Consider the following 18,608-nt stretch of genomic DNA (forward strand, 5'->3'; position numbering starts at 1 on the left):
GGATCCAGCTGTACCCCATGCTTTCCCACATGACACCTCCACAGCTTACATTCACCTTGAGAGCAGATCTGCCTCCAGAAAGCCTTCCCTCACAAACTCAGGGGAGGCCTAGACACCCCCTGGTGCAGCACTGATCATCACGCATTACAGCTGAGATTGGTGGAGATATTGCTCTAATCCAGACTCAAGCACCGTTCAAGGACACAGAATCAATTCAATGACTAGTAAGGAATATATTGATGAATATGATAGTGCCAAGGAAATAAGTGAAAGCCATGAGCTTTCATCTAACTCTGTTTTCTTTTCATATTTCTATTTTTCTCCCTTTATTCATCATTACCATTCACATTTGTAAGATTTACAAAATTACTGTACAGTTGATGTACTAGTTTTAGTAAAAATGTAATTAATAAAGTTCAAAAACATAATCAATTAGGATACATTTCACATGAATGAAGAACAAATGAGAAGGATAAAGATGTGTAAAGAAAAATATTCTTAAAGAAAAGGTTTGTCATGGTTTTCTACTAAATATGACTCCTAACCCACCCACAGAAAAAAAGGAAGGAAGAGGAGGGGCTTACGGGACCCTGGCGTTCTAACATGTGCTGTTAATTCATTTCCGTGGGGAGCGGAGGGTGGAAGGCAGCAGAGGGGGTGTGTACCTGGGCTGCGTGCAAAGTCGAAGAGGGAGGCAAAGCAGAAAGAGGGCTTTGAGGGAAGATTTGATTTTCTGCTTAACCAGGAGACCCATCAAGACAATCTGCAGCAGAAAAAGAAAAAGCATGTTTGTGGTTATTCCTGGGCAAACATTAGTTAACTGTCAAATACCAGGTGATTGGTGTTACAGGGAGATTAAAAATAGATTCTGCCTCCAAAGCAGTTTTGTTGTAATTTTCAACGTGTTCTGTGTAATAAGTTGTAATCCATATAGATTGTGCTTTCTGGTGTGTTTGTCCCCTATGTTGCAAAATAGCCTTAGATTCCTCAGAAGATAGGTGACATAGAGCTTAAATTACCTTCATATGTAGACGTTATTTCATTTTCTGGAAGAGGAATTTTTCTGTGGGGCAAGAGAAATTAGGCTCTGCCCACAGTGACCCAATAAAGAGACGGATAAATGTATTAGAGGGTTTTTTTTTTATTATTATTCTACTCTAGAGTTTTTCGTGTTTTATTTTATTTTATTTTATTTTTGGCTGTGTTGGGTCTTCGTTGCTGCGCGCAGGCTTTCTCTAGTTGTGGCGAGTGGGGACTACTCTTCGTTGCGGTGCGTGGGGCTTCTCATTGCGGTGGCTTCTCCTGTTGCAGAGCACAGGCTCTAGGCACGTGAGCTCAGTAGTTGTGGCACGTGAGCTCAGTAGTTGTAGCTCGCAGGCTCTAGAGCGCAGGCTCAGTAGTTGTGGCGCAAGGGCTTAGTTGCTCCGCGGCATGTGGGATCTTCCGGGACAAGGGCTCGAACCCGTGTCCCCTGCATTGGCAGGTGGATTCTTAACCACTGCACCACCAGGGAAGCCCTAGAGATTGTTTTGTCTGTTTTTGTTCAGCATGTAAGTTTTTCATCTCATTTGTGCAGCTTCACTTTCCATTTATAGACATACAATTGATGAATTATATTTTTGAATAGTCTGCATCTAAGGAACACTTGATATCATACAAACACTTGATTCATTTGCTAACCTGAGTCCCTCAGTTGCAGCCCGCTCTGCCACCCGTCTCTGGGGGATTACAGCCGGCTTGGAAAGTCTCTGTGGTAAATGTCGAAAATATGGAGGAACGGAAAGCTTTTTCTTTTCCCTTCCCACTGAAGTTCTCTAGATCACTGGCATTTCTAAACTTTAAGCCAATTCTAACCATGAATCTTAAACAAATGGATAGCTTATGGGACACTTTTTACTTGTAGAGAGAGAGTGAAAAAAGCTTAAAATAGCAACAGTATTGTAAAGAAGAAGAAATGATGACTCAGAACAGACTATGCTTGAGAAAATCAGTAAATCACTTTCCTGAGTTTCGTGTCTTGTACCAAATGGGGCTCTGAGTCTGTCCTCTATTTTAAGGATCTTTCAGGCTATTTGCAATGGAAGTTCAATTATAATCATGCTCAGTCAATGGGTCTTTGATGTTTGCTTAGGCAAATAATTGTAGAAAACCAAAGAAGCAGGTTGGGCTAAAAGAAAAATAGGAACCATGGAGCATGGCCGACTTGGGTTTGATTCCCACTTAATAGTTGTGAAATACTATGAATGTATGTGATGTTTCCTTAATTGCATCCTCTGGAAAATGGCAGTGCCCTAGCCATTGCAGGGATTAGTGGGAGGATGTGAAAGGGTCTAGACCAGTGTTACACTCACTGTAAGAAAGATGACATTCAACTGAAGGACAGCAGTGGACACATGGAACCTGAAGGACAGCAGTGGACACATGGAACGGTTCACAGGCCCTGAGTGAAGTCCATGTGGTCGCCCATAAATGACTCAATGTCAGGAATGAGGGATGGATTCCATACTATGTGCCTCATGATCTTCACATGAATATTCTGCTTGATAATATTTTAGCATTTCATCTTCAATCATACATGGATTAATCACTGTTTGTAAGCATAGTTCATAAAGATTTCTCACTGGTTTAAGAATGATGACCTTAAATTATAAAACCCAAATGGCATTGAATCCAAAGGTTTTAGCATTTATCTGTTTGCCTGCATTATTTTCTTTTATTTTTTCCAAAATTGTTACAGCCTGCAGTAATTTAAAGAAAGCATATCTATTATGAAGAGTAGTTCAGAGGCAAATGATCCTTTTGCAGAATTTTTTTTTGTAGTCTTTAATTGTGAGAGCACTTTGGGTGATAAACTTTTACTGTATATTTTCCTATTACCCACTATGTTTCTTAGCCATCTTCAGTGACTTTATTACAACTACATTATTGAAAATGCTGGGACTCATTGCGTTGTTCTTCACACGTACGACATCTTTGCTTGCATATTTTAGTCACTTAAAAATATTTAAAGACATCTTCAAAATGCCAGGTACATTTTAAATTTATCATTTCATAAAGTCGTTCAGACAGTATGTTGAGTTGAACACTGTTTCTGACTGTCAAAAATAAACAAAAAAAAGTTTTAATAAATACCATTAGTAAGGTATTTTGGCTCCATTATTACTAAAATCCATGAAATATTTTATTTTATAGGGAATTTTTTTTTATAATTTCTTGAAATCTATTCCATGGGAAAAGCTAGCTGAACAAAGTTAAATGAGTTTCTTTTTCTGAAAATATCCTCAGACTTTATGAGCTAATGAACTTCAGCAAATGTATTTGACCAGGAGCTAGCAGAGCAATCATCTATGGAAAGACTTGAGGAAATGAGAATCTGGCCTGTGACCATTTATTCTGAAGGCTTTGGGTGGAATTCTAGATTTCAAAAATACTCAGAAATGTTTTCATACATTGCTATTAGTTTTTTTATTTGTTTGTTTTCTTTTTTTCCCTCCTTTTGGACTTGCTCTCCATCAAGTTCAACAAATTAAGATTACCACTGGTTGCAGGAATTTTCCAATCCAAAACCAAGGCCCTTTGGTTAAAGTTATGTAGAGAGGGCAGAGACCACTGGGCTTGCAAAGTTCAGGAGATATTATGGACTATTTGCTTACATCATGTCCCTTCTACTGTTGGAAATTTCACAGCACTTTATAAGTTCTCATGTTAGTATAAGTTTTCTGGCGTATTCACCCAAATCAATGCAAGTACACTTTAGCTGCATACGTTTCTTAATTTAGGAAAATACTGATATTACCGTAACACTGTGCTCTACCAACAGTACAAATTCATATTATTGTTGCAATAACAAATAACATATCCAATGCTGAAGTTTTTAACTGAATTTATGATAGCATTCAGAGTAAGAGATATTTCAATTTTGACATAATGAAATTTCTGAAGTTTTACTTTGATTCCAAAAATTGAATGGAAAAGAAGTTAAAGTTAACTGATTTTCTAATTGAAAGATTGATAGACAAATGACATCATTTAATCGTGAAGTTCTTCTGCTAATAGAGACAAATCAATATCAATAGCTTCATTTTGATACATGAACAAGAAAACTTGAAGTCCAAAATTTGATTTAGAAAGGGAGTCATCTGATCTACATAAAATTTATGCTTAAAGAATATTTTAAATGTACTTATCTAAATGTATTACAACAACGTTATGGCAACAGAAATTGAATGGTATAAGAAGAGTGGTGTCCACTCATCTTTTTCAGCGTTGATATTCTTAACATAATTGCCATAATGTTTATCAGAATCTTAAAAACAAAATACAAGTAGAAGGACTAGGGTTTCCAAAGATTCTTGAATTAAGCCAATTTTTATACCTGTGTAACTTTTACTGATTATATTTTCAGATTCAGATTCCTCCAAATTGGTCTTAATGAATTAATGGCATGTTAAGTCACACAGTTTACCTAGAAGGTTCTAAGTCTTACTAGTTTACTGAGTTACCTCTTAACTGACAAATCTTTCAGCCCATCATTAGATTCATTAAGTACTTTATTCATTTTTGGAGCGATCTACTCACAGCCAAGGATCCATGCTCCGTATTCGGAAAAGTCTCCAGGCTTCCTTCACGTATCTGCCTCATCCGCATTCTTAATTTTGTTACTCTTTATTTAAAATAATGAGCTTTAACAGCTGTTAAAGTCTGGCCTTTGGAAAGGTCAGCTAGTTGAAATAACAAATTCCTGTTTTACTTTTATGACTACCTGTGAAATATTATTTCAAATTATAATTAAAATTTGAGAATTTGCAACCTTTACTTTTACAGTTAAGCCAAGCTAGACATAAAGTTTCTTGTCCAAAACCACACGGTAGGTTAATGTCAGGACCTGAGCTGCGTATGATAATGTTTTTGGCAGACGTTCCCCTGCAGCCTTCTACAAGCTCCTTTGTTTTAACAAACTTATCTGCTTTCCTGTTCTTATGTCCCCCTTAAAGTCATATTATTGCATTTTCCATGTAAATACATGACTCTTATGAGCATTATTTTAATGCAAATTGTTCAGAATTTTCATTTTTTTATATTTATTAATAATAAGGTGTTTAACACTTTATTTTTCGTATATTGTATTTCCTTACAGTTAATTTTTTGAAAGGGAATGTCTGGACCACATAACATCCACATTTTTAAGGCTTTAACATATATTATAATTATTACCCTAAAGAACTTCACACAGTTGCCAGGAATTTTATACAAATATTTCAAGGTAAACTTGCTAGCTTTAGTTATTTTAATTTTCAGTGATCTTTGCTAATTTAACGTTTGGATAAAGCGAAGTCATTGTAATATTATCACACTCTTCTTTATTTCTAGTGAGATTGAACATGCTCTCATATTTATTAGAAATAGTAATGGTTTTTCCATTTTCTTCAATGACTTTTCTCTGTAGTATTGTCTTTTCATTTATTAGGTTGTTAGGATTTTCCTTATACTTTACCGTATTTCCCGCTATATTGCCACTGTTTGTTGTTTTTCTTTCACCCTAACCCTAATTGTACATATGAATATATAATTTCTTATGAGTCCTAAATCTAGAACTCCCTCTTTTCAAAAGTTACTAAATACTGACTTACCTACTACCGTGTAGTTCTCCTGGATTGTTTAAATTATTTCACTTTTTAAAACAAAGGATTTTATTTAGAGGAAGTTGTGAGATAAAGGATATAACTCTTCTATTTTTCTTCCATAAAGTTAATTGCCCCAGATAATTTTATTGTTTAAAGATGCTTTATAGTAATAGACTTAAGGCAAACATTTAAGAAGATTTGTAATGACTGGATATTGCTTCTGTATAGATTGTGTAGCCTCATAGTAAGAATAAAAGCAAAGACATCTACTTATACAGAGACTAATATCTTCAGAAAACTGACGGTGTCTTTTTTATCTTAATATATAATAAAATGCTTAATATAAGAGCATAAATGTTTGGTGAATAAATAAATGAAAAATGAGCAGTATTCTGTATAAATTCATTATGCCTCATTATGATATATTACTGAGAATTTCCTCATCCTTATTTTTAAGGACTTTATGATTTTGCTATTTTATTATACTTTTAAAAGTGTAAACTTTGTAAATTAGCATGTAGATTTCATACTGTCTAAACCTGCTGCCACATTGGAAGATGGCTTTTAGCCTCATGATCTTCTAGACCGAGGCCCCGCGGATGGACGGGGCTGGTCCCATGAGATGCTCGTGCTGGTTTGTCTCATGAGGGCACCATGGAAGCTTCCATCGTGATCAGTTACTCACGCTGACCTTTCATCTTGACAAAGACATGGGTTATTAGTTTGCGCTTCAAGAGAAAGTTCTATAGCATTATCAGTTGAAAATCACCTTATCACTTCTATGGATGAAAAACAAAGAAATGGAGAATAGGTGTTTTTGCTGATTCACTGGCATGGACTTATGCTTTAAGTGAGTTTGTTTCTATTTCATGATAATGTAAAACCAGATACACAAATTGATTTATTCATATATTTGTTTAAAATGACTATTTCATGGGAACCAAAGTTATTTCAGGAAATTAAAGGATATATTGAATACTAAGCCTTTGATAAGTATATTTTCATTTACTTTTTAATACTGGGATATAGGACTAACTAAATATGATTACCTTTTACCAGTTAAAAGAACAATTTCTTGGTTTGAATATAGATATGAGTTGCATTGACTTGCCTATGTTTTTTTTTCCCCTTTAGGCAGTACTTTGGAGGTATAAGTTTTCTCAGCTTAAAGGTTCTTCAGATGACGGCAAGAGCAAAATCAAATTTTTGTTTCAGAATCCAGATACTAAACAGATTGAAGCAAAGGTAAACTGAAACTCATTACAAAAACCACCTCTAGCTACATTAATGCCATTAAGAAAGAAAAGGGAGAAAATTTAGGAAACCCAAATGTGCGAAAACACACGTTCTCTGTTTTTACCTTGGAATGTACTGCATGGCCAAAAGAATAAATTCACTTAAAGATTTTAATGGCACATTTTCACTGAAACGCATACCTTAAAATAAATTACACACAACAAGTTACATTTCTTAGTTTTAATTCCCTACGAACTGTATTTGTGTCACACTAAAATAATATTCTGGGAACTAAAACAGTCCCCGTCTTGATGTTTTCATTCACATTCTAAATAATAATTTAAAATATTCTGACTCTAGTTTATCATTATTTATTCCCTCTTCAGATATGAACACAAATCCCTAAAGAAAAATATTTTTTTAATCAATTTATGTTTTCCCCATATTATTCTATGTTAAATAAAATGAATAAATGAATGATTTTTTTGCTTTGCTCCATGCAAATTTTCAGTATTCTGAAATTTATTAACTATGTTGTTTTAACTCATCAGAAAGTTTCACTACTTTTATGCTTATGAATGTATATTTGTAAATATTCAAACTCTGAGTGATTTCCTTTACCCTTCTGTGAAATTCACAACAACAGTCTTTGGGTTAGAATGAGTTATAAATATTTTATTTCAGTGGGGAAGAAAGAATAAATAACAAATAGCAAAGTGAAAAATCAATTCTACGGAAATGAAAACTGAGACATAAATTTTCAACTCTGGATTAAAATCACCATAATTCTCTTACATTCCTATCTGTATTGAATCCAGGGAGAGTCTTGGCCTGACATTCAGAGCCTTTCGAGGACCGAGCGCACCTGACTCTCCCATCCGCGTCTCTTGCGGCCCTGCTCTGTGTCCAGACCAGAGGCCCTCATTCTCCCTTTAACAAGACGATGCCTTTCTGGCCTTATACATCTGCTCATGCTTTTGTCTGGATATTTCTCCTTAGTCCCCTCAGCTCTTGATCTGAATCTCTCTACGATTACCCACCCCTGCCTTCTGTTTGTCTCTGACTCCTCCTGGGCTGCAGGCTGTTTAAGGGGGGCTGTGCAAGCAGCTCCTTTCTGCTGACTCTCTGTCCTCCTGCGTTTCTTTAAAGCTTCCCTGTTCCAAGTGGTCTTGCCTTGTATTTGTCTCACATCAGTGTGGACAGAGGCCTGGGTAACTTCACCCGCTCCGTCCATTTGCTTGTCTCCTAATTCTCACACCTACACCCCATCACAGCCCGTCCCGAAGCGCAGACCCTTCTATGGGGCTACGGCACCTCTGCTTTCCCCTCCGGCTGCCATGCGTGGATCGTTACTCCGTGTCACTTACACGGCTCTTTAAACTGGTTCTTAGTGTTACTATAAACAATGCATTACTATTGTCCCAAAGTATGTAGCTTTAGCTTTTGGTGGATTTCCTAGTCTTTCACACCCAGGACACATCCTAATACGGGTGAACGGTGTTAATGTTGTCAGTTCTGTACTCCTGTGGCGAACGTGGAGTGTCAACCACTAGTTGATAAGTTTGATTTGGTAAGTTCCTTCTCTTCTGATATTTTCAGTGTGCTAACAAATCCTTAGTTGACAACATGAAGCATAAAAGATAAATGTAGCGAAATGACTACTAACTGTAGTATTTAGGCTTCAGTTTAACGTGGTGCATATTATACATGCACCTAATTGTACTTCCTTAACTTTTCTAGTCATTAGTTGTCTGCCAGCTTCTAAATACTACTTTTTCTGTTTATAATGTTTTAAGCAATATTTCATAAACTCATTTAATAAGAAATCGTTTCAGAAGATATTTATTGAATGCTTTTCTTGAATTTAGAGGCAGTGATTTTTTTTTTAACATCTTTATTGGAGTATAGTTGCTTTACAATGGTGTGTTAGTTTCTGCTGTATAACAAAGTGAATCAGCTACATGTATACATATATCAAGGCAGTGATTTTTAAATAGTGAAAAGAGCGGCAGTGATTTTTAAATAGTGAAAAGAGCAGTCTTAAAACCAGTGGGAGAATCTGACCATTGGTGAGTTGCCAAACTTCTTTAAAGTCACCATCTCCTTCTATAAAATGAGAGAGAGTAACACCTCCGTGGGTAACACTGAAAGCACCAAATTAAATATGGAGACTGTTTAACAAGTGACACTCGCCAGTCAGAACAGTGGCCAGCTGTATAGAATTGTTTAGCTGTACTGGTGTGTATCACCTCTGCAAATATCATAGAAATTATATTAGATTAAAACTAGTACAAGTGCTAGCTATGCTATAACCTTTATAACTGCAATTTGTGAGCAGTAGTCAAAAGGACCATCACAGTAGGAAAGCAAGGGGAATGCCAGCATGTATCACATCACAGGACTCATGGGACCATCTATCGTAAGCATGGCTTATGGTTGAAATTGATGTCATTTGAGAATTCAACGTTTTCTCTGTTTAGGGCAGCACTTTTTTTTTTTAATGAGAGAGTAGGCAACATGATACAGTGGAAAGAAAATTAGGATCAGGTAACCCTTGAGTAAAAAAAAAAATCTCATCTTTACCATTTCCTGGCTGTATTCCCAGGGGCAATTCATCACCAAATTATGACTGCTACCTTGCAGGGAAAGTGTAAGGAATAAATACCCCTGGTACCTGGCATATGGAAGACACTTGATAAATCACTGATGAATGATTTCATCTTTAAAGAATGTAGCATAACAACAAAGGAAGTATTAAAAAAAATAGCAGTATTATTATTAGGAGAGAAGTTAGTAAAGGTGATCACTTAACATATATAGACTGTTTGTCCTTCCCACATTTAAGAAATTCAAGTTTATAACCATAACCCAAATTTGTGTCATTTTTCACATGCTTTGGACAGTTTCTGTGTTTTGTTCATTTCTATTAATTTTTAAAATTTTAATGTGGGAAATTTGGCCTGTGTCCCCGTCTCCAAGTCGGGGACAGGAGCTTCTCCTGTATATTATATAATAAAACTCCTCTTAATTTATGTATGTTGTAACATTGATGTCCACTCTGTGTGGTCCTTGTTCACTAGCGTGCCTTCTTCACTAGATCAAGAACTTGTAAGCACAAGGAGTGTGTCTTACAACACATAATCCTAAGGCTTAACCTGATGCTTGCCTGGGATCAGGCAAGTAATAACTGTCTGTGTTTCACTTCATTTAATATGTCCTGGTACATTATTGAGTCACTCTCCCCAATCTCTTTTGCATTTAGGCAAACAAAATTAGGTAGTCATAATCTGAATGGATGGATGTTGGAAGATAGGGAGAAGTATTTGGAATTTACTTTGTGTAGCAGTGTGCTGAATCGTTTATTCTGATTAACTATTATTTCCTTTCGTTCATTTTTTAAAATCTTGGTTTTATTTATACTTTCCTTCAACATAAATAAAATGCTGTAGAAATATTTATTTTAAAACATGTTAGAAAAATGTCTTCTGGGAAAGGTAAACACAGTTACCAAGGCATCAGAAACAAACCTAAAGCCATATGGACGTAAAAATGTTTGTGAGCTCTCCAACTCACAGGGAGTTATAAAACTAGATGTTCCGTGTACCCTTCGTCCAGTTTCCCCCAGTGGGTAAACCTTATGTAACTATAGTATAATATAAAAAGCAGGAATTTTAACATTGACGCAATATGTGTATATTTCTCGTCAGTTATAGCATGTGTAAATTTGTGCACCCATATCCACAATCAAATACACAACCATCTTCCTCATGCTGCCCTTTATACACACCCCTCACTCCCACCATTCCTAGTTCCTAGAAACCACTAATCTGTTTTTCATTTCTATAATTTTGTCATTTTGAGAATATTGTATAGATTAAATGTACACTATGTGAAATTCTGAGATTGGCTTTTTTCATTGAGCATAATGCCCTATGTATGCATATAGATCGTTTGTTCCTTTTTATTGCTGAGTAGTATTCCATGATATGGAATATGGAATGTGGACGTCGTTTTGTTTAACCATTTATCTGTTGAGGGACATTTGACTGCAGTGTTTAGTTATTGCTGCTATGAATAATAGAGTACACGCTTCTAAGTAGACGTGACATTTCATTTCTCTGGGATAAATGCCCAGGAGGGCAGTTGCTCAGTCATGTGGAAAATGTTTATTTAGTTTTAAGGAAAACGCCAAATTGCTTTTCAAAGTAGTGGTGACATTTTACATTCCCACCAGCAATGTATGAGAAACCCAATCTCTCTACATCCTCACCAGCATTTGGAATGGTCACTACTTTTTATTTTAGCAGTTCTCATCATAGTCTTAATTTGCATTTCCCTAATGGCTAGCAATGATGAATAACATTTTACATGACTATTTTCTCTCTATATATGTTCCCTTTGGTGAAATGTCTTTTCCCGTTTTTTGCCTGTTTTCGAATTGTATTTTGTGATTTGTTTTACTTAGAGTTTTATGAGTTATTACATATTTTGTATATGAGGATTTGTTAGATGTGTTGTTTGCAAATATTTTCTTCCATTTTGTAAGTTATCTTTCATCTTTTTAACAGAGTATCTTGCAGAGAAATTAAAAAATTTTTACAAACCCAATTTATCAGCTCTTTCTCTTAAAAATTATAATTTTGGGGTCATGTCAAAAATTCTTCAGCACGTCACAGGTGCCAAAGGTTTTCTCCTATGCTATTTTCAAAACGTCTTATAAGCTTGCCATTTACAGTTAAATATATGACACATCTGAGTTCATTTTTTTTCTGTAAGTTGTGGGGTTTAGCTGACCTTCTCTGTTTTGCCTGTGGTTATCCAGTTACAACAGTATCATTTGTTGTAAAGACCATTCTTCTTCTATTGAATTATTTTAGCAGCTTCATCGAAAATTACTGGTCCTACCTCTGTGGTGCTGTTTCTTGCATCTATCTCTTTGCCAGTATTATACATTCTTGGATACAGTAACTATATAGTAATCCTTGAAATGGATGATTCTGTCCACTTTACTGTTATTTTTCAGAATGTGTTAGCTGTTCTAGTTGCTTTGTATTTCCACAGACGTTTTACAATTACCTACTCTATATCTATGAATAATGTCACTGCCCCTTCGGTAGGGATGGCATAACCTATATATCAATTTCAGGAGAATTGACATCTTTACTATGTTGATTACCTAAAGCAATGAAAACAGAATATTTTTCTATTTTTTGACCTTTTGATTCATTTCTTCAGTATTGTGCAGTTTTCATCATATAAATCCTATGCATGTTTTGTTAGATTGGCATTTAGGTAAATCATTTCTTCTTTTTTTGAGGCAATGTAAACGATATTTTGAAATTTTTATTTTTCAAATATTAATGCTACTATGTAGCAATATAATTAATGTTTATATATTTACATTGCATCCTGAATCCTGTGTGTGTGTGTGTATATATATATATATATATATATATATATATATATATATATATATATATATATATATATACGCGTACACACACACACACACACACACGTGTGTATATATATATATATATATATATATATATATATATATATATATGCACTTAGTTCTAGGTCTTTTGTTTCTATTTTTGATTTTTAAAATTCTTTGCATTTATTTACACAGATTATTAAGACATGTGCAAATCAGGATAGATATGTTCCTTTTTTCAGATCTGTATCACAGTACAATCTTTTTCTTGCCTATTTTGTTGCCTACAAATTTAAATACCATATTGAATACCAGTGGTGAGTGCAGACATTCTTCATTTGTCCCTTATTTTAGGGGAAAGTCATTTAGCTTTTCACCATTAAGTATGATGTTAAATTTAGCGGTCTAATAGAAATTTTTTTCTCAGGTTGAGTTAGGTCCCCTCTATCTCCATTTTTCTGAAAGTTCTTACTATGAATGGGTATCAGTTAATATGACAATGTCAGTTTTCTTGCTTAGCTTGTTAATGTAGTGGTTTATGTTCATTGATTTTCAAATACTGACCCTGTCTTACATTTCAGGAATAAACCCTACATAATGATGTGGAATTTTTATATATATTGCTGAATTTTATTTGTCAAAATTCTAAGTATTTTTGCTTTTACATCTATGAGAGATTTGGTCTGTAGGTTTATTTGTTGTTGTTTTTTGCTTATTTTATTTTGCTTTGCTTGGTACTGTCTTTGCCTGGTTTTGGTATTGGGACAAACTGTCTTTATAAAATGAGTTGAAAATGTTCCTCCTCTTTTACTTTCTGGAAGATATTGTGTACTATTTTTGTTGATTCTTTTTTTTTTAACATCTTTATTGGAGTATAATTGCTTTACAATGGTGTGTTAGTTTCTGCTTTATAACAAAGTGAATCAGTTATACATATATATATGTTCCCATATCTCTTCCCTCCTGCATCTCCCTCCCTCCCACCCTCCCTACCCCACCCCTCTAGGTGGTCACAAAGCGCTGAGCTGATCTCCCTGTGCTATGCAGCTGCTTCCCACTAGCTATCTATTTTACGTTTGGTAGTGTATATATGTCCATGCCACTCTCTCACTTTGTCCCAGCTTACCCTCCCCCCTCCCCATATCCTCAAGTCCATTCTCTAGTAGGTCTGTGTCTTTATTCCCATCTTGCCCCTAGGTTCTTCATGACCTTTTTTATTTTTTTCCTTAGATTCCATATATATGTGTTGGCATACAGTATTTCTTTTTCTCTTTCTGACTTACTTCACTCTGCATGACAGACTCTAGGTCCATCCACCTCACTACAAATAACTCAATTTTGTTTCTTTTTATGGCTGAGTAATATTCCATTGTATATATGTGCCACATCTTCTTTATCCATTCATCTGTTGATGGACACTTTGGTTGCTTCCACGTCCTGGCTATTGTAAATAGCGCTGCAATGAACATTGTGGTCCATGACTCTTTTTGAATTCTGGTTTTCTCAGGGGATATGCCCAGTAGTGGGATTGCTGGGTTGTACGGTAGTTCTATTTTTAGTTTCTTAAGGAACCTCCATACTGTTCTCCATAGGGGCTGTATCAATTTATTCCCACCAACAGTGCAAGAGTGTTCCCTTTTCTCCACACCCTCTCCAGCATTTATTGTTTCTAGATTTTTTGATGATGGCCATTCTGACTGGTGTGAGATGATATCTCATTGTAGTTTTGATTTGCATTTCTCTAATGATTAATGATGTTGAGCATTCTTTCATGTGTTTGTTGGCAATCTGTATATCTTCTTTGGAGAAATGTCTAACTCAAAATGGATTAAAGACCTAAATGTAAGGCCAGACACTATCAAACTCTTAGAGGAAAACATAGGCAGAACACTCTATGACATAAATCACAGCAAGATCCTTTATGACCCACCTCCTAGAGAAATGGAAATAAAACCAAAAATAAACAAATGGGACCTAATGAAACTTAAAAGCTTTTGCACAGCAAAGGAAACCATAAACAGGACCAAAAGACAACCCCCAGAATGGGAGAAAATATTTGCAAACGAAGCAACTGACAAAGGATTAGTCTCCAAAATTTACAAGCAGCTCATGCAGCTCAATATCAAAAAAACAAACAACCCAATCCAAAAATGGGCAGAAGACCTAAATAGACATTTCTCCAAAGAAGATATACAGATTGTTGATTCTTTCTTAAAGGTTTAGTAGAGCTCTCTAGTGGAACCATCTGGGCCAGGAGATTTCATTTTGGGGATTTTTAAAAATTATGAATTTAACTTACTTAGTAAATAACTATTCAAATTATCTGTTCTTATCAGATGCTTTGTGGTAATTTTTACTTTCCAAGGTCTTCATTAATTTCATCTAAGTTGTCAAATTTGTGTGTGTAGACTTTTCCATGGTATTTCCTTATTGTCTCTTTGAAGTCTGCAGATTCTGTAATGACACCCCTGAGTCATTCCTGATACTAGTAATTGATGCCTTCTCTCTCTTTTTCTGTCAGGCTTGTTAGAGACTATTCAAAGAACCAGGATTACCTTCTCATTTATTTTCCGTATTGAGCTCTGTGATCAGGTTAATGAATTCTGCTCTTATCTTTCTTATTTACTTCTTGTTGGTTGCTTTGGATTTACAGTGCTCTTCTTTTTCTGATTTCACACGGTGGGCTTTTGAAATTGTTAACTTGAAACTTCCTTGTTTCTAACATAGACATTTATTAATTCTATAATTTCCTTCATTAGAACTGCATTCACTGCATTCCACGCATTTTGATATATTGTATTTCTGTTTTCGTTCAACTCAGTGTGTTTTTAATTTCCCTCAAGGCTTCCTCTTTGACAGGTGGATTTTCTTTTTTAGAAGTGTGATGTCTATGTCCTGAGTATCTGGGGATGTTTTGTTAGATTTGTAGAATTGATTACTAGTCTGATACAGTTAGTCAGAGAACATACTCCGTATGATTTCACTTTTTTGTTTCTTTTTCTTACAGTCCAAGATATGACCTCATCTCAAATGCTATACTTGCATACGACAAAATAGTCTTTAAAACAAAAAGTTTCCAAAGATAGAGAAGGGCATTTATATAATGAAAAAAAGGGTCAATTCAACAAGAAGTTATAACAATTGTTAATATATATGCATCCAACATCAGAGCACCTTAAATATATAAAAATACTGACAGCTATGAAGGGAAAAATTGACAGAAACGCAACAATAGTAGGAGACTTCAATATCCCACTTTCAGTAAATCTAAGAATTGTATTTTTTGAAAAGAAAAATAAAATTGAAAAACTCTTAGATAAAGAAAACAGAGATATACTCAAATAAATAAATTCAGAAATGAAAGAGGAGACATTACAATGGATAACACAGAAATAAAAAAGGATACACCAACAAACTGGATAACCAGGAAGAAACTGATAAATTCCTAGAGACATAAAAACTAAATACTGAATCAAGAAGAAATCGAAAGTCTGAACAGAATAATAACAAACAAAGATTACAAATAGTAAACAAAACTTTCCAAAAAGAAAAGCCCAGGACCGAAAGGCTGCATAGGTCAACTCTAAAAAACATTCAAATAAGAGTTAATACCAAACTTTCTTAAACCCTTCTAAAATATATAAAACACTCCTAAAATGAAGTTATGAAGCCAGCGTCACCCTGATTCCAAATCCAGACAAGGACAACATTAGAAAAGAAAACTATAGGCCAGTATCCCTGATGAACACTGATACAAAAATCCTTGGTGAAATACTAACAAGTCAAATTTGAAAGCATATTAAAAGAATTATGTAACATATCCAACTGGAATTTATGCCCGGGATATAAGTATGGTTCAACATACAAAAATCAGTGAATGTGATACACCACATTAACAGAATAAAAGATTAAAAAAAACATTTCAATAAATTCAGAAAAGCATTTGTTAAAATTCAACACCCTTTCATGATAAGAAGTCTCAACAAAATAGGTACAGAAGAAACATCCCTCAACACAATAGGGCTATATATGAAAAACCCACAACTAACATCATAATCAATAGGGAAAAACTGAAACTGTTTCTCCTAAGATCTGGAACAAGGCAAGGATGCCCACTCATGTCACTACTATTCAACATAGTATTGAAAGTGCTAGCCAGAGCAGTTAGGCAAGAAAAGGAAATAAAAGGCATCCAAATTGGAAAGAAAGAAGTAAAATTATTTCTGTTTGCAGATGACATTATCATATATATATATTCAAAAAACCTAAAGACACCATCAAAATTGTTATAACTAATAATAATAATAATAAACAAATTTTACAAAGTCATAGGACACAAAATTGACAAATAAAAGTCAGTGGCATCACTATGCACTAACAAGGAACTATCTGAAAGGGAAATTAAGAAAACGATCCCATGCACAGTAGCAACAAAAAAAGAATACTTAGGAATTAATTTTAAAAGGTGAAAGACTTGTACAATGAAGTTTATAAAACGTTGAGGAAGGAAATTTTAAAAGGCACAAATAAATGGAAAGACAGCCCATGTTCATGAAATGGAAGAATTAATATTGCTAAAATATCCACATTGCCCAAGGTGATCTATAGATTCAGTGAAATACCTATCAATCATAATGATAATTTTTCCAGAAGTAGAAAATATCCTAAATTCATATGGAATTGCAAAAGACCCTTGCAATAGCTAAGGCAATCTTGAGCAAGAAGAACAAAGCTGGAGGCATCACACTTCTTAACTTCAAATTGTATTACCAAGCTGTAGTAATCAAAACAGTATGGTACAGGTATAAAGATAGACATAAAGACCAATGGAACAGAATAGAGATTCCAGAAATAAATCCACAAATTTATGGTCAACTGGTCATTGACAAAGGTTCCAAGAACACACAATGAGAGGACAGTCTCTGTAAAAAAATGATGCTGGAAAAACTGGACAGCTACATGCAAAAGAAGGAAATTGGACCACTATCTCACACCATACCTAAAAATCAACTTAAAATGGATTAAAGACTTAAATATAATACCTGATACCATAAAACTCCTAGGAGAAAACATAGGGAAAAAACTTCTTGACACTGGTCTTGCCAATAATATTTTGGATATGACTCCAAAAGAACAGGCAACAAAAGCCAAAGTGGGCAAGTGGTACTATATTAAATTAAAAAGCTTTGCACAGCAAAGAAAATAATTTTTAAAAAATAAAAATAAAAAGGCACTCTACAGAATGGGAAATATTATTATTTGCAAGCCATATATCCAATAATGAGTTAATTTCCAAAATATATAAGGAACTCATACATCTCAATACCAAAATTACAAATAACTCAGGTAAAAATGAGCAAATGGTCTAAGAGACACTTCTCAAAAAAAAAGAAACTTAAATAACTAACAAATATACGAGAAGTTGCTCAATGTTTCTAGTTCTCAGGGAAATGCAAATCAAAACCACAATGAGATATCACCTTACACCAATTAGGGCGACTATTATCAAAAGGACAAAGGATAACAATGTTGGCAAGGATGTGAAGAAGGGAACCCTTGTGTACTGCTAGCGGGAATGTAAATTGGTACAACTCTTATGGAAAACAGTATGAATATTCCTCAAAATAATTAAATAGGATTGCCACATTATCCAGCAATTCTACTTCTGGGTATATTTCCAAATAAAATGAAATCTGTATCTTGAAAATATATCTGCACCCCCATGTTCATTACAGCACTATTCACAATAGTCAAGACATGGCAAAAACCCTAAATGTCCTTTAATAGATGAATGGATAAAGAAAATAGATCAGATAGATGGATAGATAGATAGATACACAGATACATAGGGATAGAGGTATATGCATACACATAAAATGGAATATTATTCAACCTTACAGAAAGAGGACATCTTGTTATTTGTGACATGGGTGGAGCTGGAGTATATTATGCTAAGCAAAATAAGCAAGACACAGAAAGAGAAATACTGCGTGATCTCACTTACGTGTAGCATCTGAAATAGTCACGTTCAGAAGCAGAGAGTAGAATGGTGGTTGCCAGGGGCTCAGGGGGAGGGGGAGGGAAATGGAGTGATGTTCGTCCAAGGGAACAAAGCTTCAGTTAGATAAGATTAATAGAGAGATAACATATAATGTGACGATTGTAAGTAACAATATTGAATACTTGAAATTTGCAGCTAGGATAGATGGTAGATAAACCACCCCCAACACACACTATAGTAGTTATAGAGGTAATGGTATGTAAATTAGCCTGACTGTGGTACACTTTTTGCAATGTATACATATATCAGA

The 18,608-nt window shown here is 34.7% G+C and overlaps 1 protein-coding gene across 1 annotated transcript in view; it reads left to right on the top strand.

Annotated features, from left to right (window-relative positions):
* Positions 1-18,608, top strand: part of SNTG1 (syntrophin gamma 1) — a 331,005-nt gene that overhangs the window by 306,279 nt on the left and 6,118 nt on the right. The window contains exon 17 of the mRNA XM_068525807.1: positions 6,759-6,869. Coding sequence (XP_068381908.1) covers positions 6,759-6,869 — 111 coding nt within the window. The remainder of the gene's footprint in view (positions 1-6,758; positions 6,870-18,608) is intronic.

The sequence above is a fragment of the Eschrichtius robustus genome, chromosome 17, assembly GCF_028021215.1.
Source record: "Eschrichtius robustus isolate mEscRob2 chromosome 17, mEscRob2.pri, whole genome shotgun sequence".
Lineage (NCBI taxonomy): Eukaryota > Metazoa > Chordata > Mammalia > Artiodactyla > Eschrichtiidae > Eschrichtius > Eschrichtius robustus.